Here is a 17,520-nt window from a genome sequence, read left to right on the forward strand (position 1 = left end):
GTGAACTAGCATGTGTCATTTTATATCCGATGCGACTCAAGAACTGACAATACTTTACTTAGAACGACAACTCATTACTATTTATTTTAATTCAATTGTTCATGGACGTTTTTGATAACGACGAATGACATTATAAATGTTTAAAAAAAATGAAACATGTACTCAAATATTTGATTATTATTTAGAAATAAAAGTAGTTCATTTTCAGCAACTCTTTAGAAAACTTACTTATGTTGCAATTGGTACCCGTGTAACCGTCCTGACATCTGCAATCAGCAGTGTTGTTTGCTAAGTTAGCTATGCAGAGAGAGTTCCCGTAGCATTCCATCCCTTTGCATGGTCCTTCGACTAGCAGATACAAATAATCATGTACACACTTTGCATTAAAATTATTCGATGTATAGTAATATGATCTACCCTAAGTACACAGTGTAAAAAAGGAATGTGCGAATATTGTCACCTTGCGTGCATAAAGTTATGTTAGTAAAACAAAATACAGTTACAACTTGCAAAGCTTTTAACATACTGCTAAATTAACATTTTTATTTAAATCGTTAAGGAAGGTAACATGGTAGTTAAATGTTTTTTCCACTTAATTATGTGAGTACATTCAGTTTAAGGAACCGAAAACGGTTTTTAAAATCAGGTCACCTACAGTGTGAAAAAATGTTGTCCACAAACTGCAGACTATAACATCTCTCTTCTCCCTGTTTGCTGCAAACAGAATCATACCTTGTGTGGATTTTGTCGTTTTAATTTGATGTGAATACAGTTGAACATTGTAATATGAAATAATTACAATATGAAAATCTTAAAATAAAAACAATAAATAGCATGTAGATGTTACTATAGCATTATACTTAGAAGTCGGACTGTGCACTATAAAACATATTTGTGAACAAAATATGTTGATTCTATTGGAACATTAATACCTTATAAATTAAAGACTACTTATTAGTAACTTAGTTTTATATATTCAAAGAAACGCGACCCACAAACTAAACGCAATAAAATATTTTTATACAAAAAGCTATTGCTTATATGGGTTATTATTTGTATATTTTTAAATGGAGTTAAACAAAATACTATTTCCTTAAATTTGATTTGTAAAAATACTATTTCCTTAAATTTGATTTGTAATATTCAATCTGTATATATACAACATTAATGTTCCATAAATGTACTTCCAGCGACGAGAATTCTGTGCTTTGTGTACGTATGAACGTACCTTTCAATGGATACTTTCAAGCAAAAAGCTGTACGTTCATTAAAGTCCTGGTTGGCTGGTACAAGAAATGCAATATCTGTCACGCAAACACCAGCTGTTCTTTCCGACGTAAATATGTGCTGCATCTCAAAGTGCTGTATACTGGTGTCCTTCACATGGGGGCTGTAGTTCAATTGAAATACGTAATTGAATAGCAACCGTTTGTTAGGTTTGCTTAAGAACTCTACACAAGTATTCCTTCTTGTGAAAGAGGTCCCCAACCTGTTCATTTTTTAATTTACTTCATTTCACATCCAAAGCATATTCAAAACATTGTTCTCTACTGTGTTTATTCAACATCACCATTGACTATGTGTTTATGCAATCATGTGTCTGCTGTCGACTATAACTTCAAATATTATAATCTCATAATTATTATAATGTTTTACATGGCTTGAAACAAAACGACGAAATGATCAGAAAAGTTGTGAGTATGATAAACTCGCACGGTCTAATCAATTTAACCTACCATAATTGAGGCGAAGTATATCCCTCCGTGTGAAAAACTAAAATGTGACAAGTCACTCCTCGTTTGCATTTGACTGTGGACAAGGTAGGTAAAGTTGGCAGTACAAAATGTGGCTTGTTCTGCAGAAAGAAGAAACTAAATTTTGATAACGAGATTTGTGATTTTTGTCAATTTTTATATTATACCGATTAAACAATCTGAACTGATTTTGTTTCAAAATCGAAACCAGATCGCTCATGTATGTATTTACCTTATTTACTGATAACTCATTTGACACATCTGAAATTTTAAAAATGAGAGTTTTCAGACAAACATTTATATATTCTGAGCAATAAGCAAATAATTACTAGAGCTTGTATTATCGATGATTCATATAGGAAACAAAATTCAAATATCTTACTTGATACACGAACAGTAGGACATATTTCGTCTTCGACTAACCTGTAAAAATAGTTCCATTTGTTCGTTTTAGGTTTATAGTATAAGCGGTGTATTACAATAATGAAGCGAATATAGTTGGATGATGTAAGCAATCACATACCCAAGCCTGGACTTTGCTTGTATGCAAAATCGATAGGATCCCGGAGTGGATGATATTATCTGAACACTTCCATGGGAACATTTGCACATTGAAGCGTTTGTGAAGTTGTTAGTCAGAATGTTTATATAAAGATTCTCCGAAAAGTAGCCTATATGTACATTTGAGCTGTAAAACAAGATATCACATACATTTAATATTGTAAGTACAAGTATCGTTCACAAGCAATAGTCATGAAATTTCTTAATCTTAAGTTATTTCTTTAAATGTTTCACCACGTGTTCTATTTTAATATTCGATATTCTCCATTCTTCCCTAAACGTGCATATGTGTATAGAGTTGATCCATTCTAAACTTAAGGTGAACATGTGCATATGATATACTGCAAATATTACACATTATTGATATGTCTTTTTAATTTTATTTAGTTTGTTTTCTTTTATTCGGAGTAAGAAAGTTAAGGCCCTGATAAGAAAGTTTGTTTTTATGACTTTGTTTACATAAAAATGAATATCCATTAATTGTTTCGATATTTTTTTATTTATTTCACTTCTTACGTTACAAGCCTTACTAACCTTTGAAAATAAATATCGATATTATAATCGACTTACCTGCCGCATACGTTGTAAGGATATGAACACGTTTTGTTTGTCGAACACTTTACTTCGACTGCAATCATGTCGTTGGTTGCGAAAAATTTCTATCAAGTCGCATGTACACAGAATACAAGTTTTCATTTAGAAATAACACATAAGATAAAACTATGTATAATTGACGTACCTAAATTTCTTTTTTTTATTTAATATCACTTAAAACAAACATTATGCATTTACATACACTGTAAACATTTTTTCCTTCAAGAAGATAACAATACAATTTATTGGTGTATATGCACGTACACTATCATGTTTGTTTTTTTTTTGTTTTTTTTTTAAATATATTTAATCTGCATGGAAAATTAGTGATAATTGTGGTTAAACCACAATTTGTTTTTTGCAACATGAAAAGAAACAAAAAAAGTAAAAGTAAGAAAGAAATATAAAAAAAGAAGCTGGAAGCTCAAACTGACCGTCAAGTATTCTCTGATAAATTGTCTTAAATTGTTCGAGATTATCGTTTTTTTTTACCTAAACTTCTACTACTTGTACTATTATCCGTATTAATTCACCTATAAGAAACATAAGGAAGAATACGATGTCCTCCTATGTATAACCTCGTTTCTACTTGCATGTTTTGTACTTTTTTAATTATATGTTTTACTTTATATAGCTGAGTTATTTGAAATAAAAAGCTTACCTGATAACAATCATTTAATAAAGCTGAAACATGGACAATAATGTATTATTATAAAAAAAGGTTTTTTTAATTTAAGCGCGTAAATAATAGACAATTGTAATCAAAATAATTATAAACCTAAGAAATAAAACATATTGTGTAAGAACCTGCTATGTTAAGGCAACCGTACAAAGCAGTATATAAATACTTTACGTGCAGGAGCAGAATATTTAGTGCAAACGTGTAGAATTTAGGACATACGGAAAAGAGGTTCGTATGAGCAATTATAATTTCCACATTTCTACTTACATGTATGTATCAATAAAGTAACTTACTTTCGCATGCTTGTCCAGTATAACCTTTTGTACAAAAGCACACTGGATTGTTCTCGTAACGGCTATCACAAAAACCGCCATTGTGACATGCTAATTTACGACAACCTGCCATTCCTCCTTCAAATTTATGAAAACAAATAATTTATGAAAACGTACATGTTGAAAACTAAGTTTCATGTTTTTAAAAGACTTGTTCACCAAGATAATGCCATTTTGTAAGTGTGTCATTATATGCTTCGAATTGATAGATTAATATATTGGAACTAACTATCTGAATTTAAAAACAATAGACGTGTAACACGATGTTTTATTGTTTACAAACAAGTTAAAAAAATGGTCATAAAATATGTTCAAACACCAATTGAGTTTCAGTATACAATTATTATATAGGCACCTTTTGGAATAAAATAAAGGTTATGAGCTAAATTCACTGTTAACGCTGGCGAAATAATTATTATATATCGCATAATCATCACTTACCTGAAAAATGATTCGCAACTTTAAAACATCGGGTTTCCCCTTGAACTTGCAATCTGAAATCCACATGGCGGGGACTTTACTTCACTGATTACCTATTGAAGTATGTATAAATTTCGCGGTCGTGTTTTCCTTCCATTTAACTTATTTTATGCGGACAAAAAGAGTTAATAACAATATTGGTCCAGCATATTGTGATGCATAGATAGTTTTATAATCATTTTGATATGTCTATTACTGTAGTTATTAGATTGCTTGTACTAAAATGTGTCCACATGGGCCATTGGCCTTCTGAAAATGCTGTAGATAAAATCTTGAAAATCTTAAATCTATTACCCAGCAATTATTTCTAAAAATGCCGAAAGTTTCCCATACAAGACGAAATGGTTGGGTTCTCATGCTACAGTGACACTATATGTTAAACGTATGATATTTTTTGTAATAATGTATGTGTTTAAATATAATATCTATTACATAGGTTTCGGTTATTCTTTCAACATGTAAACTACTGACGACCTGACGCCGCCTCTGTTGCTTGATCTTAATACAAGAGGTGAGGTAGAATGACTTAACTTCATAAACAAGTGTATTGATATTATAATAAATGTCATCAGATATGTCGGTGCTGATTACCTATTTGTGCTACGAAAAATAAAGCTTTACACTTTATTTTACTGTTGTTGCAGTTAACTAGAAGTTGTTTTAGTGATAATTGCATGCATTATTTTCACAAACCATATAACATAAATTCAAACTCACAATAATGAGAACTGTCTGCCAGACTCAAGTTTTCGAAACAAATAACAAACAAGTCGATCCTGCTGAGAGATAAAATAACAACAGAATAATACGCTTTACTTTAATTTCGTGTACAGGGATGGGGGATAGAATGAAATGTTGTAAACCTCATCACTCTCATTTACTTTAAATGCACAGTTAAACTGCTATTAAAATCAACCTGAATGACCTATGTATGTAAATACCGCTCCATTAATATATTATGCCTTGAAATTGAGAGTTGTTAATGTGGTGAACTAAAATGTTTACACAAAAAGGAATACTACTAACGACAAAAAACAGGAGCATTGTATTGCGTCACTTTCGAAACATAATTGATGTTTGATTTTGGATAAGTAACTCTCAGTGTATTTTAATTCCTCTTTAAATGATAGTTATATGTGCATTTTCTTACCCTCTCAAAGTTAGTGTCAGACAAATTTTCTTTTCCTCTGTGATGTAAGGTGTTGGAACAAAAACAACGTCGAATGTGCATTTTTTATTAGACGTTTTGTCGTCCTGGCATAATTCACAGTTCGAGTATATGACGTATTCAAATGGAATAATAGGTACATCTGTTGACAAGAAAGCTGATATGCTGCAAGAGCGGGAGTAAAGGATTATCAATAAACCGTTTCATCGTGAAGTTCCTAGCATACAAATCAAATTTTGACTCGAATAATACATTTCGGTGTCTATGTTTTACTATACAATATAACCATACCACTTAGTTGCATATCCATGCCCTGGTGTTGCTGTATATGAAACGCGACACTGTTTACCAGTAACACACTCAACAATGGAATCGCCTTGAAGACTTGGTGATACGAAATGTGGTTGATCCTACAATAGAACATCCGTATGTAAATAGTCGATTTATTTTTTAATAGTCAAAATTACGACTGTGGAAAGGTCAGGGCGTTAAATGCGAAATTTCAAGAAGTCAATTAAGGATCAACAATGTGCGGTGCGATGTTATTTTAGCACGATGCAATCTAGCAAACAAACACTGCTCGACTGCGCTTTGAATATGGTTATCTCCAGATTTGAGGACACACAATGACGATGCGAGTTTGCATTGTGAATTACTTGTCATCGCATCTCGGGTTCAATTGTTCTATCTTCTTACGATTATCTAGATGAGGATAATTCGAAACAAACGACTTGCAATTACAGAACATTGTCAAATGTGGTAAACGCTGTATATGAGAGTGTCCTCGCATTATAATGACCTCCTAGTCAGCCAGCCAGCGTTACCGGTCAAAGTATTTTTGGCTGACTGGTCAGTAACTGAAAAGCATGGAAGCAGTCAGCAGTATCTACTTTTATCTATGCATACCACAGCAAATGCATATTTTTCGTCCGTTAAAGTTTTGTCCTGTGTTACAACAATTAACAAACTGCGGTGTTAATAGGTCGCCGTGGTGTAATGGAGATGGTGTCCGTCTAGCGACCAAGAGGTCACTGGTTCGATCCCCACCGTGGGAGCGTTCTTTAGATCTCCCCCAATACACCAAGTACTGGTTCTAGGCCCAGGAAACGGACTCGAGAGCGTTGATATAAGCCATTGGCTTTCGATGCAATCGAGCTAAAATACATAGGTTTAAACTAAACTGCGGTGTTTGAGTTACGCCATATCAATAGTTCGAGATATCATGGTATTAATATTATCATACATTTGTTTTCAGTGACGTTTCGCAGAAGCCACTATATAAAAAATAGCATAAGGGGCACTGCAGAACATCGCAAACTATTTACTGTATATTTGGGGTACACTTATCTTGAATCGATCTTAAGAAAACGTAACAAAGCCATACCTGTGGCCATACGTAGCCATTCATATCTGTAAGAGAAATTCGTACATATTAATAAAAAGTACATCCGATTATATGATGAATATGATTAAAAGTATAAAATATGTTTCACATATCTGATGGTATCGCTATTAATATTGAACGGTTTGAAAAAAACAGATGCATTTGAATTATTTTGGAAATGTACAAAATAAGACGCGATTTATGATGGGAAACCTAAAGTTACAAAAAAAGACCTGTACCTTTCGTCACATAGACATCAAAACAAATTTCGTCTTTGTTAGTTCTGCAATATTAGTTGACAAATTACGCAAACATATGAGAATAAAATATTATTGGAAACACGTATTCATATGTCAATCAACATAAATATGGCACAGTATTTTTCATAATTTGTTGTTTATGTAAACAACCAATAGTTGAGGTATAAACGAAACGGTTTACGAATGGCAACCTTATATCATATTTAAGCAATTTTCTTAAAACCTCATATATCTTTATATGCTATTACGAATTGTATATTTATAGCGAACAGTCTAACATCAAAATGTCAATTTTACCTCTATCACTTTTTTATTTAATTTTTAAAACGATCACTTACTGAACAGTATAATACGTGTACGTGTATGTTTTACATAACCATTGACAAACAGTATTGTACATTAATTTAGAATAATAAATTTAGAATCTGATAGATTAACCGAATTTATCATTAAACAAGTACGCAATAGCAAATTGTTTAACTTGCTTGATGTTGACAATTTACCAATAAGTTATTTGAATTATATTATTCTTTGCGAGTGAGGCGTTCGCATCTTTTTTACACAAGTGGATGTTACGTAATTTTCAGGGAGACATTAATAATTTCATACAAAAGCAATACAATGTCTTACCGATCATTATCAAATGTCTGCAAACACAACGTGTGTTTCACAGCAAGCTTGGATACTATACCAATTCTGACTTGATATAGTCCACGCGTTGAATCTGTTTCAAAGATTTCAACACTCGCATCGATGCCTTTGCTCGTATACCCAAGCGCAACTTGCGGTCTACAACAAAAATTAAGCAATCATGTATACACATAGTACTTGTATAGATCATCAAAACATAATTATTTTACAATGATCCCAGAATACTTTGTTTACATAAAGACTAATGTCAACGAATAACGGTATGACTACGGAATGTAACATTACCTTGAACTGTAGATGACGAATGCATATACTTCACACTCTTTTCCGGCGATGCAGGATATGTTTCTTACAATACCAGATGTTCTGTCGATTACAGGCTAAAATAATAATATTGACAAAACTAACAAATATGATAACAGTATAAACACAATCACATGTGTTTTATGCACCCACTGTCAGAGGGATGAGAATATAGGTTTGATGTAGTTTAACCTTTAAGTTCAATTACAGATATCAATGTTTTCTAGTAGGAAACACGGCAAGTTTTATTTTCAAGTTTGAAATTCGTTAATTAGCTTTACATATTGGAAAATATTGTTTTGTCATATTTAGTGTGTTCCGTTAAACGTATGGTAATATCATAAACAAATCTTACCCAAGTGTTTTCGTGTAATGTGTAAGCTACTATATCTGAAAATGATCAACGATCCGAAGGTTACCACATTGCAGTGAGTCGATAGTTTAAATCTGATAGTTTAAATGCCATTTCAATAACTATAAGGGGGAATATATTAACACTGTGGCTAGGTACCTATCATGCGTCAACAACGTACCTTTTGAGCAGTTTTGTCCGTCATAACCTGGCTTGCAAACGCATGTGGTTACGCTATTATTTACAAAACAGTGTCCTCCATTTTGACAGGTAGTTGTGTTGATACTACAGGGCCCTGCAATTTCAAAGCACATAGCATAAACGCCTCGAGATTATAACACGTCCTTTACATTCAATGCGCCCACTTATAGCAATCAGTCTGATAAACAGAAAATAACGATAACTGACCTCTTTCACACGATGGTCCGATATAGTCTTTTCTACAAATACACGTGTGGTTATTTTCTGCACGTGCGAAACAAACTCCATCATTTTGACATATGTTGGGAGACTCACAGGGACCTTAAAACCATGAAAATACAGCGCAATATTGCATTTACTTAGTTAGAAAACTACAATAATAACACAGAATATATATTCGTACCGAAGGTTAGGTACGTGATACGCTTTGATTCTGGAATGTTAACCGCAAAGTTTTTTTAATTTAACAAATTTATATATGTTCAATTTAATAACGCAATGGTAAAAAAGTTCTTACGAGAAGCGTGTCTATCTGTCTTTACTTACACGCTTTCATATTAAAAACAAAATGTGGTACTCATTCATAATCATTACAATCTTATTTATGATAAAGTCGGTATACATGATAAAATAGCCTATATATGCAAAATCTTAATCTTTTATTTATTCGGAATAGATGCGTAATATGACTGTTAAATGTAATCAACCCTTAATGATAAATTTATAAGAGGTTAAACTAAAGTGATGTGTATTCTAGATTCACAGTACCTGTTACATTACCACCAGTGACAAGGAATGTATAGAACCGCTCGTCTTTGCTATTGGATTAGAACGTTTTAAAATAAATTTAATGATGTTCACGGAACAAAATTCTACCCTACAGTATACTAACCGAATACTAGAGCAACCACTTAAGGCGATACATATCCCGAATACGGTGTAGAGGAATGAAAATGATATTGATTTTTGTCGATTGAACACGTTTTACTTTAATGGCATTAAGGCATGAATTGCGTTACAACTCAGGGTAAACGCTACTCTAACAAACAAAACAACATACGTGTATATCGCTTAAACTGAATATGATCAATGCAGAGATTATGTAAGGATCGACACATTTTTATTATAGAAAGCGACAGACAGTTAAATAATGATTATTTTGATGGATACACTGTCATTATATCTTGATGTCATTTTGATTCGTTTTAATAACGAAAACACACATAACCATTTCCATTTAAACATAACGAGTTTTGAAGTTTATTTTTATGTAGAAATTTTGAAGGAAGTACTAACAGCCCTACCAACCGAAACGCATAGTTACTCCAGCATAGCTATTCTAAAATTGATTTTAATATAGTATATTAGCGATGTTTTTTCAAAGATATTGTTTTAAACATAAAAAAAAACAGCACCATTGAAATACCCGTATTTAAGTGCTATAACTTCGATTCCTGTTGCCTTAAATTGTACAACCATCTCTGTCATGCACACGGAATTTCCATCGAAATCGTTTGTATTAACAGGCTGCAAAAGGTGCATAAACGATGATGTTGTTTGGATCTTTTCGCTGAAAAACATGAAATCAAAATTCCAACGAACATGTTTCGATGAACGATGGTTACAAAAATGTAAAATAATAAATGTAGTCCACGGATTTATTTATGTTAATGTTTATTTGTTAACATATTTACCAAATGTGATTAACCATTTAAAGTTTTGCTGCATATATATTATTATTAATAATCCAACTGCATATAAACAATTACTTATCCGGCTAAAATACAATTACCAAACGCCGTTGTTTGTTGTGAACAAAAGGATTGTGATGCTCTCGTTTACAGTTACTGGAAACCTGCTTCTTGTCAGAGGTGTTGGTGGCACAAAAGATGTGAGTGGGGCTTGTCTTTTTTTCCTAGTCTTTTTAAAGCAAACCATAAAAACCTAATACAACAAATTAGCAAAACCAGGTATATATGATTATCTGGTTAATTCCATATATCTCACATCTCCATAGAGTTTGGAATGAATACTTCTTTCGAGGTTTCGAAAATCTGCTATAAATTTGTAACACATTATTTAACAAAATACATATCACTATTAAAAGCGAAGCATTTGCATAATATTTTAACTGATTGGCGTTAATAACAAATGTAATTCCGTTGGAAAAAGTCAGAAGCTTAAACTCGAACATGTGAATGAAATATTAAAACGTAAATTGCAATGTTAAGTTAACATAATCCATCATAATTATGATCCATGAGGAAAACATAAAACTATGTGTGTTTCCCTTTCCCGAACCATGCACCATAAGGTTGTAGAGGTAGATAGCGAAACAATTCGACTTGAAGATTTACTGCAAGTAAAATACAAGTATGTTCATTTTATGCTTAACCACTATTCATATGTTCTTTTAACTGAATTTAAAATATACTTTTTGTAAACTATATAATAATACAATTTAAATAAGGTAGCTCTAGATTGAATATATATCTATTTATGAATAAAACATCAACCAAAGTAGAATATTTATTAATTTTCTTTATATTTAGTAACTTCGACACCGAAAGTATGATTAAGTATTTTATTATTTTAACAATGAAGATACAGATAACAAATCACAGTATTAATTCCGCACAGTTTACGTGATTTTCTTTTACTTCATTATGTAACAAACATGTAAGTATAAATTAATTTTATCCTCCGACCACTTATGCTGATTTACATTCCCCAACATTAGTTTACGTTCGATGATGATACAATACGAACATTTTAGGTCTGAGTATATGACAGAAACTACAGCCGATACCTCAACATATCAATTTTATTTAAGTGAATACAGACCACCGGCCCAAAAATACACTAAATACACACACTATATACAATCACATAGTTGCCTTGTTACTACTTTTATCCTTATTTATTATCCATTTTATTAGATATAAATATACATACAAATCATTTGATTAGATATGCATATACATACAAATTAATGTTGTTTCACACGTAGATATACATATAAATACAAAGTTATGAATTGATATTGTTTAATAGATGGTTTACAAAACTTGCGACTATATGGGTAATTTCATCATTGTTTGGTTATTATATGTTCATTATATAATTATGTTCATGTTTAATGTTAAGAGTAAATTTTTAACAATGAGCCGCATGGTATTGGAATGAATTTATATTTAGCATAAAATTACGTTAAATATCAACTAGTACGGAAACCAAATGTTTCCTTCGACAAAAATATTTCTAGTGTTCAATGCTTTCCTTCGCCGACATGTAACTGGCGTATTCCGCAGCCTTGGTTACAATTGCTTAACTGTGTGGCAAACATGCGACGGGGACAACTTTGTGGTTTATTTGTAAACATGGCGTTCAACCAGAAGCAAACATTTCACAACCTCCGAATGATGAATATTGGGTTCTCAGCAATTTGGGCGGGTCGGTAAGGTAGGGGAAACAAATAGAGTTTTCGTATGTTTTGCCTTAATAATTGCTAGTAGGATAAAGATTTAAAATTTCCTTATTGGGACGCAATTTAATTAGTGGCCGAAAAGAGTTCATGAAAAACGGTATGCATACCTGATATGGCACTGTAAAGAAAAACAGAACATTACATATAATTGCAAGGCATCAAGAAAATAAGGCAATAGTAATTGACAAACCTTTTATAATGTTATTGTATCAGTACTCACCGAATTCAAATTCATAACACACTGTATCATGAGCGTGTTTACTGAAAATATAAATTCAAATTTCGTCATAAAATGTTATAATACGTCGGTCTCTATATTGATAAATAGTGTTCGTGAACTTTGCAATTTATTAAGATTTTGTATTCATACGTAAATGATTAACAAAACACACATTCTCATAGTTAGAAAAATTGACATGTTAAGTTCAAATTAGCAGTGAATAACATTATATAGTAGCAATAGATAGGCTGAATATAATATTAATCATACCCAGCTTCTACCGTTAAACACACATAGTGTGCGTCCTTCTGAGGAATAGCGCCATTTAAGTAACAACGCATGAAATACATTGACGTTATATCATGAAACAGTGACGACTCTCTGAATGTGGTGCAGTTTACGCTTTGACCAAGGTCAGCAGAAGATGAATTGCTAACCTTTAAGTTGTTGACGCTATAAAAGTCAAACACAGGTATTAATTAAGTGAAGTAAAAAGTACATTAATGGAAGTAAAAGGGACATTTTTGAATGCCAAAGGAAATAAGTTATCCCAAATTTTAAACGATTTAAAGCTAACCTAAGATTTGCTTTAAATGTTTATGCAAACACAACAAGTGAATCAACTAAAGGAGTCTCTTGGACTAATTTGTAATTCATAATTTCATTTATACAAAAATAACTGTTGTCAATCTTGCAACTCTCATTATATATGTAATTATAAATGCATAATCAAACTGCATTTTTTACGTAACAACCAACTTATACAACTTGCAAATTGTGTTTACTTGTTTAAGTTTGTTTTTGTTATTTGCATTTTGGATTTAAAATTATAATTGATTGTGTTGTAATAATGAACTCTTTGTTTAAAGTCACATTTTTGTTTATTATGTCCATAAAAGCAACTAGCAAATCGTACATAATACGGTTCTATGTTGTTTGAACAATGTAGGCATAGTTAAAGTGTAGTTTGCGGAATAGATCGTTGTTTTGCATATCAATCGTAAAGCGAGAAATAAACTTTACATAAATTCATTGAAATATATTTTCTATCGAGGTTGACATCAAAAACCTGGTCAAAATCGGTTTTGAATCGATATATAAATGATCATAAAAACATGCAATAGGCGAAAATCATTGCAGCGTCGCGAGTTATGCAAATTATATCTATATTTAGCTTTCGATGAACATTATTAGCATTTGGAAGATAAATACATAGATTTAGCAAAAACGTATCGTTGCAACTCAGTTTCCGTCTGCAACAGATGTATTTGCATTTGTTCTTACCTTCTCTCCGCTAAATTCGTCCGTATCCGCAATTGTGTTTGTATAGGTTTAAAGTCACGTGTCGAATCATGAATATTAATTAGGTCGTTTTCGTACTTTACCGTTCTCGACCACAATATAAAAATCGCTATATTGTTTGTTTTTAACCCGATTTCAATCGGATTTTCAGTGATATCCTCGATTAAAACACGTTTCGTACGATTCTGCCCATATATATATAGCTATGACCGGGGACTATTATACATAAATAAGTAAAAAAAAGTATTTAAGTAAAGTAAAATGTGCTAAAAATGAAGAAGAAATTATATATAAATTATAAGTTATTACATAGTTAAAACAGTAGACATATGGTAAAATAAGTATATGCATGTTCATGTCTTTGTAAATGGATTGTATATAATGTTACGACATGAATAAAACTTTGAAACAGGAAAACAAAGGTATCAGGAAATACATTAAAGTATACTCAATTCTAAAGCAACTCATATTGCCATTTAGTACAATATAAAAGTATTTCGGATCTTCTCTGAACTGGTTTTACCTCTAATACAGCGTGTGGCAGATTTGTATGTTGAGTAGATTTCACGCTAGTTTATGAAGTGTTTTGTACGAACAAAATTATGTCCAGGCTTAATTGTACTTTCTGAATTCTAATATTTAATATGCCGTTACAAAAATAAAGTTAATATATATAAATATTTAATATATATGATAAGACTTACCCAGATATATAAGTTATATATATATCAAACATGCAATCGTGCGCAACGTGATTGTGTTCGCTGCAAAGAATCATGCTTCCATTTGAAATGGTTGGTTTGATAATGTGAACTTCACCCTGAAACATGCATACAAGTTCGAATGTGTGTGACAAATTATTGCAACCGAATTTCCGATCAAGACCACGTCATCCGAAAATAATAAAAATGATTTATGACAAATATAACAAGTTAATACCATCGTTTCATGCTTTCTATGCGATTCAATATTTTTTCAAAAATAATGATATACGGATCGGGGAGTTGTTTCCCTTGTCTTACACCAATTGGTATATCAAATAAATCGGAAAGCGTGTTGCAGTGCTTTATGCAAGATTTTACTGTAAAATACATGTTTTTGAAAAAGGACAGAAGTTAACAATCTAGACCCATATAAAGAAGTTTACACCATAAATAATTTCGGTAAACGGAAGCAAATGCTTTCTTTTGGTCTATACATGCGCAGTACAGGGGTGATTTGTTTGATAACATATCAGGCCTTGAAGAATCCACTCGACCGCTCGCATATGCGAGTGAAGTTGTCGGTCGGGCGAGTAAAGTTGCGAGTAAAGTTTGTTTAATATGTTGAAAACGAAGGCATGCTATCATATTTGTTGTTGTTTTTTAATTAAATATAAACATATTTCATCAAACAGAATTGTTTAAAGTAACTTACGAAAATTTTCCCATTTGGTGCATCAGTTAGACTATAACGTAGTGCACCTCCAAGAAAGTTTTGCTCGTCTTCCATCTTCATCGCAGTGCACGATATTAAAATAATCCATAATGCGGCTAGTTTTGGCTTCATCTGGTAGAATAACGATGCGTTTATTGAATAATATATCATCAATTTAATACATATAAGCGCGCACAATATAGATCGCTTACATTGCATTAATTAATTTTAACCTCGATAGCTTAGGATTGCCATACAGAAATAAAGGCATGTGATCACAAATTGTAGCATAAACAACATTTCAAAATCTAACAGTTTCCAAAATTGAAGCATAAATGTATTTTAAAAGGCAGCAAAACAAACTAAGGGCATATCGCATTTCAATAAATCTTAAAAACGGGCTCACAAATGCTGAAAAGCCTCCCCCAAAGCATTGTTATATAATTAACGAATCTCCCCGACGTCAAGTGGCGATAACGCGTTTGTATTTGTTCGTATTGATTTATATGTACGGTGTACAACGTTGGTAGTTTTCGCGTGGAACCATATGTGATATTTTGTTTCTGGTTGGTGATCCAAATGTAGATCTACCAATTTGTATTTACTTTCCAAGTATATGAATTATTCAACTGTATTACTATTTGTTCCAAGCGTAGATACAAGGATCTGCAATGCATCTGGATTTCCGAAAATGATGCAGGATGTTTCTAATGGATATTCAGATGCTGAGCCCTTTCCAAGTGACAGCGATGGAATGCAATTTTGGTGGGCGACGACTCATTGAGCCTCAGTGAACACATGCGCAAATCATATGAACACAGAACTCTGTCCAGAGTGAAACGAGTTATCCTGGCGCATGAACAGCCTTGATGTAATAAGTATAATTTATGCGTCTTTGAAGGTTTTGTATAAACAAGTGTTGGGGAACTAAATCAGTGTTCGTTTCTGAGTATATACAGACATATAAAATGACAGAAAAACGACCATTTAATTTACTTATTATACGTGCGATTATGCTATATAAATAATACATACGTATTAAGTTTGTTTCAAATAAACCACGTTCACGAAAATAGATGCGTACGAATAATTTCACCAGTGCATGTAAATTGTAGGGTCCTATCGGAGGCGGGAAAACCATTGGGACCGCTTCGCACAACTTCGGAAGCAATATTTTGTTCAAATTCAAATATAGGCAAGGCATCTCAACATATAACAATTACCGAATTGTAACACTTTGTTACCATTTCGATTATCGTTACAAATAGTTTTCAGACGTTGGCGAATCGTAAAAAAATTAAACAATTCAAAATAATGTTCGGTAGAATTGCATCCAAATTCGCAAATTACCCAAGTTTGCAATAATGCGTGATTTTTTAGATTTGCATATGTGTGAGGAGGCATTTGGGCGATTTTATTTTTGATCAAAATGACGATTGACCCGTTCCATAACATAAAGTTATTTTTTTAATTCAGAGTAGTACACTTAAACCTTTCATAACACATGCAAAGATCTATAAAGGTCAATGAAATACTCCTTAACATACTATAATCTTCGAACAAGTCCCGGTATAAATCAAGTTTAGAGTGCTAAAGTTTGCAATCAAATTGAGATATCAGTTATGTTTGTGTAGATGGAATTCATGTTCGTAGCTATGCTTTATTTAAAAATTTGTAATACTCACTTTTTTCTGATTAGTTATCCACTAAATTCTATCAAAAAGTTTACAACTGACACATCAACGTTGATCTCAACACATCATTACTAATGAAGTTTTGTTTATGCCCTTGCCAATTGAAGATAATCTGTCTCGATAACGTGTCAATAACGTGTCAATATTTTATTGGTCGACTTTGCCATACGCGACAGACACTAATCCCGAAGAGAGATATGATCAATTTTTTGGTTCATTCCGCTCTGTTTAGTGCTAAGATTTATAATTCGTTCATGTAAATGTATTTTTGCAAAATTTGAAAATGACAAAACATGTAGCATGTCTCGGTTTGTGACCTATCCGTACACAATTATCATTAAATATGTTGTTTTAATAAGATCACTAACTTTATTGAAGAAAATAATTTCCTGTTCAAAATTTTAAACAAAAACAATGGCTGGATTAAATGGTTACTGAAATTATTACTAATGAAGACAATACAGTAATAATGGCATGCTGTATGATTCCATTTATTGATTATTACACACATTTACAAATTGCTCGACAGCATAACTCATTAATAATATAATTAAAGTTTTATCAAAAAAGAAACTTAAGTTAAAAGGTAATATATATCAATATGGTATTGAAGCCGTTTCCTAGAAATGACGTTTCAAAAATGTCTGCAGAAAGTCGTAAATCAATTGTATTCCATTAG

At 32.0% G+C, this 17,520-nt stretch overlaps 1 protein-coding gene across 2 annotated transcripts in view; it reads right to left on the bottom strand.

Annotated features, from left to right (window-relative positions):
• The window catches only part of LOC127873322 (fibropellin-1-like), a 31,723-nt gene extending 14,770 nt beyond the window's left edge, over positions 1-16,953 (bottom strand). For both annotated transcript variants that reach the window (XM_052417137.1, XM_052417136.1), the window contains exons 1-28: positions 16,833-16,953; positions 15,148-15,279; positions 14,436-14,551; positions 12,700-12,882; positions 12,430-12,470; positions 10,515-12,327; positions 10,149-10,292; positions 9,491-9,540; positions 8,930-9,043; positions 8,703-8,816; positions 8,525-8,559; positions 8,152-8,246; positions 7,846-8,004; positions 7,195-7,238; positions 6,956-6,981; positions 5,863-5,981; positions 5,554-5,736; positions 4,365-4,417; positions 3,885-4,001; positions 3,571-3,593; positions 2,886-2,974; positions 2,278-2,442; positions 2,137-2,177; positions 1,987-2,015; positions 1,737-1,855; positions 1,229-1,390; positions 656-714; positions 229-348 (exon numbers count right to left, since the gene is read on the bottom strand). In XM_052417137.1, the coding sequence (XP_052273097.1) occupies positions 229-348; positions 656-714; positions 1,229-1,390; positions 1,737-1,855; positions 1,987-2,015; positions 2,137-2,177; positions 2,278-2,442; positions 2,886-2,974; positions 3,571-3,593; positions 3,885-4,001; positions 4,365-4,417; positions 5,554-5,736; positions 5,863-5,981; positions 6,956-6,981; positions 7,195-7,238; positions 7,846-8,004; positions 8,152-8,246; positions 8,525-8,559; positions 8,703-8,816; positions 8,930-9,043; positions 9,491-9,540; positions 10,149-10,292; positions 10,515-10,660 (2,206 nt within the window). In that variant the 5' untranslated portion in view covers positions 10,661-12,327; positions 12,430-12,470; positions 12,700-12,882; ... (1 more) ...; positions 15,148-15,279; positions 16,833-16,953. The remainder of the gene's footprint in view (positions 1-228; positions 349-655; positions 715-1,228; positions 1,391-1,736; positions 1,856-1,986; positions 2,016-2,136; positions 2,178-2,277; positions 2,443-2,885; positions 2,975-3,570; positions 3,594-3,884; positions 4,002-4,364; positions 4,418-5,553; positions 5,737-5,862; positions 5,982-6,955; positions 6,982-7,194; positions 7,239-7,845; positions 8,005-8,151; positions 8,247-8,524; positions 8,560-8,702; positions 8,817-8,929; positions 9,044-9,490; positions 9,541-10,148; positions 10,293-10,514; positions 12,328-12,429; positions 12,471-12,699; positions 12,883-14,435; positions 14,552-15,147; positions 15,280-16,832) is intronic.
• Between the last annotated feature and the right edge of the window lie 567 nt (positions 16,954-17,520).

This window comes from Dreissena polymorpha, chromosome 3 (genome assembly GCF_020536995.1).
Source record: "Dreissena polymorpha isolate Duluth1 chromosome 3, UMN_Dpol_1.0, whole genome shotgun sequence".
In the NCBI taxonomy this organism is placed as follows: Eukaryota; Metazoa; Mollusca; class Bivalvia; order Myida; family Dreissenidae; genus Dreissena; species Dreissena polymorpha.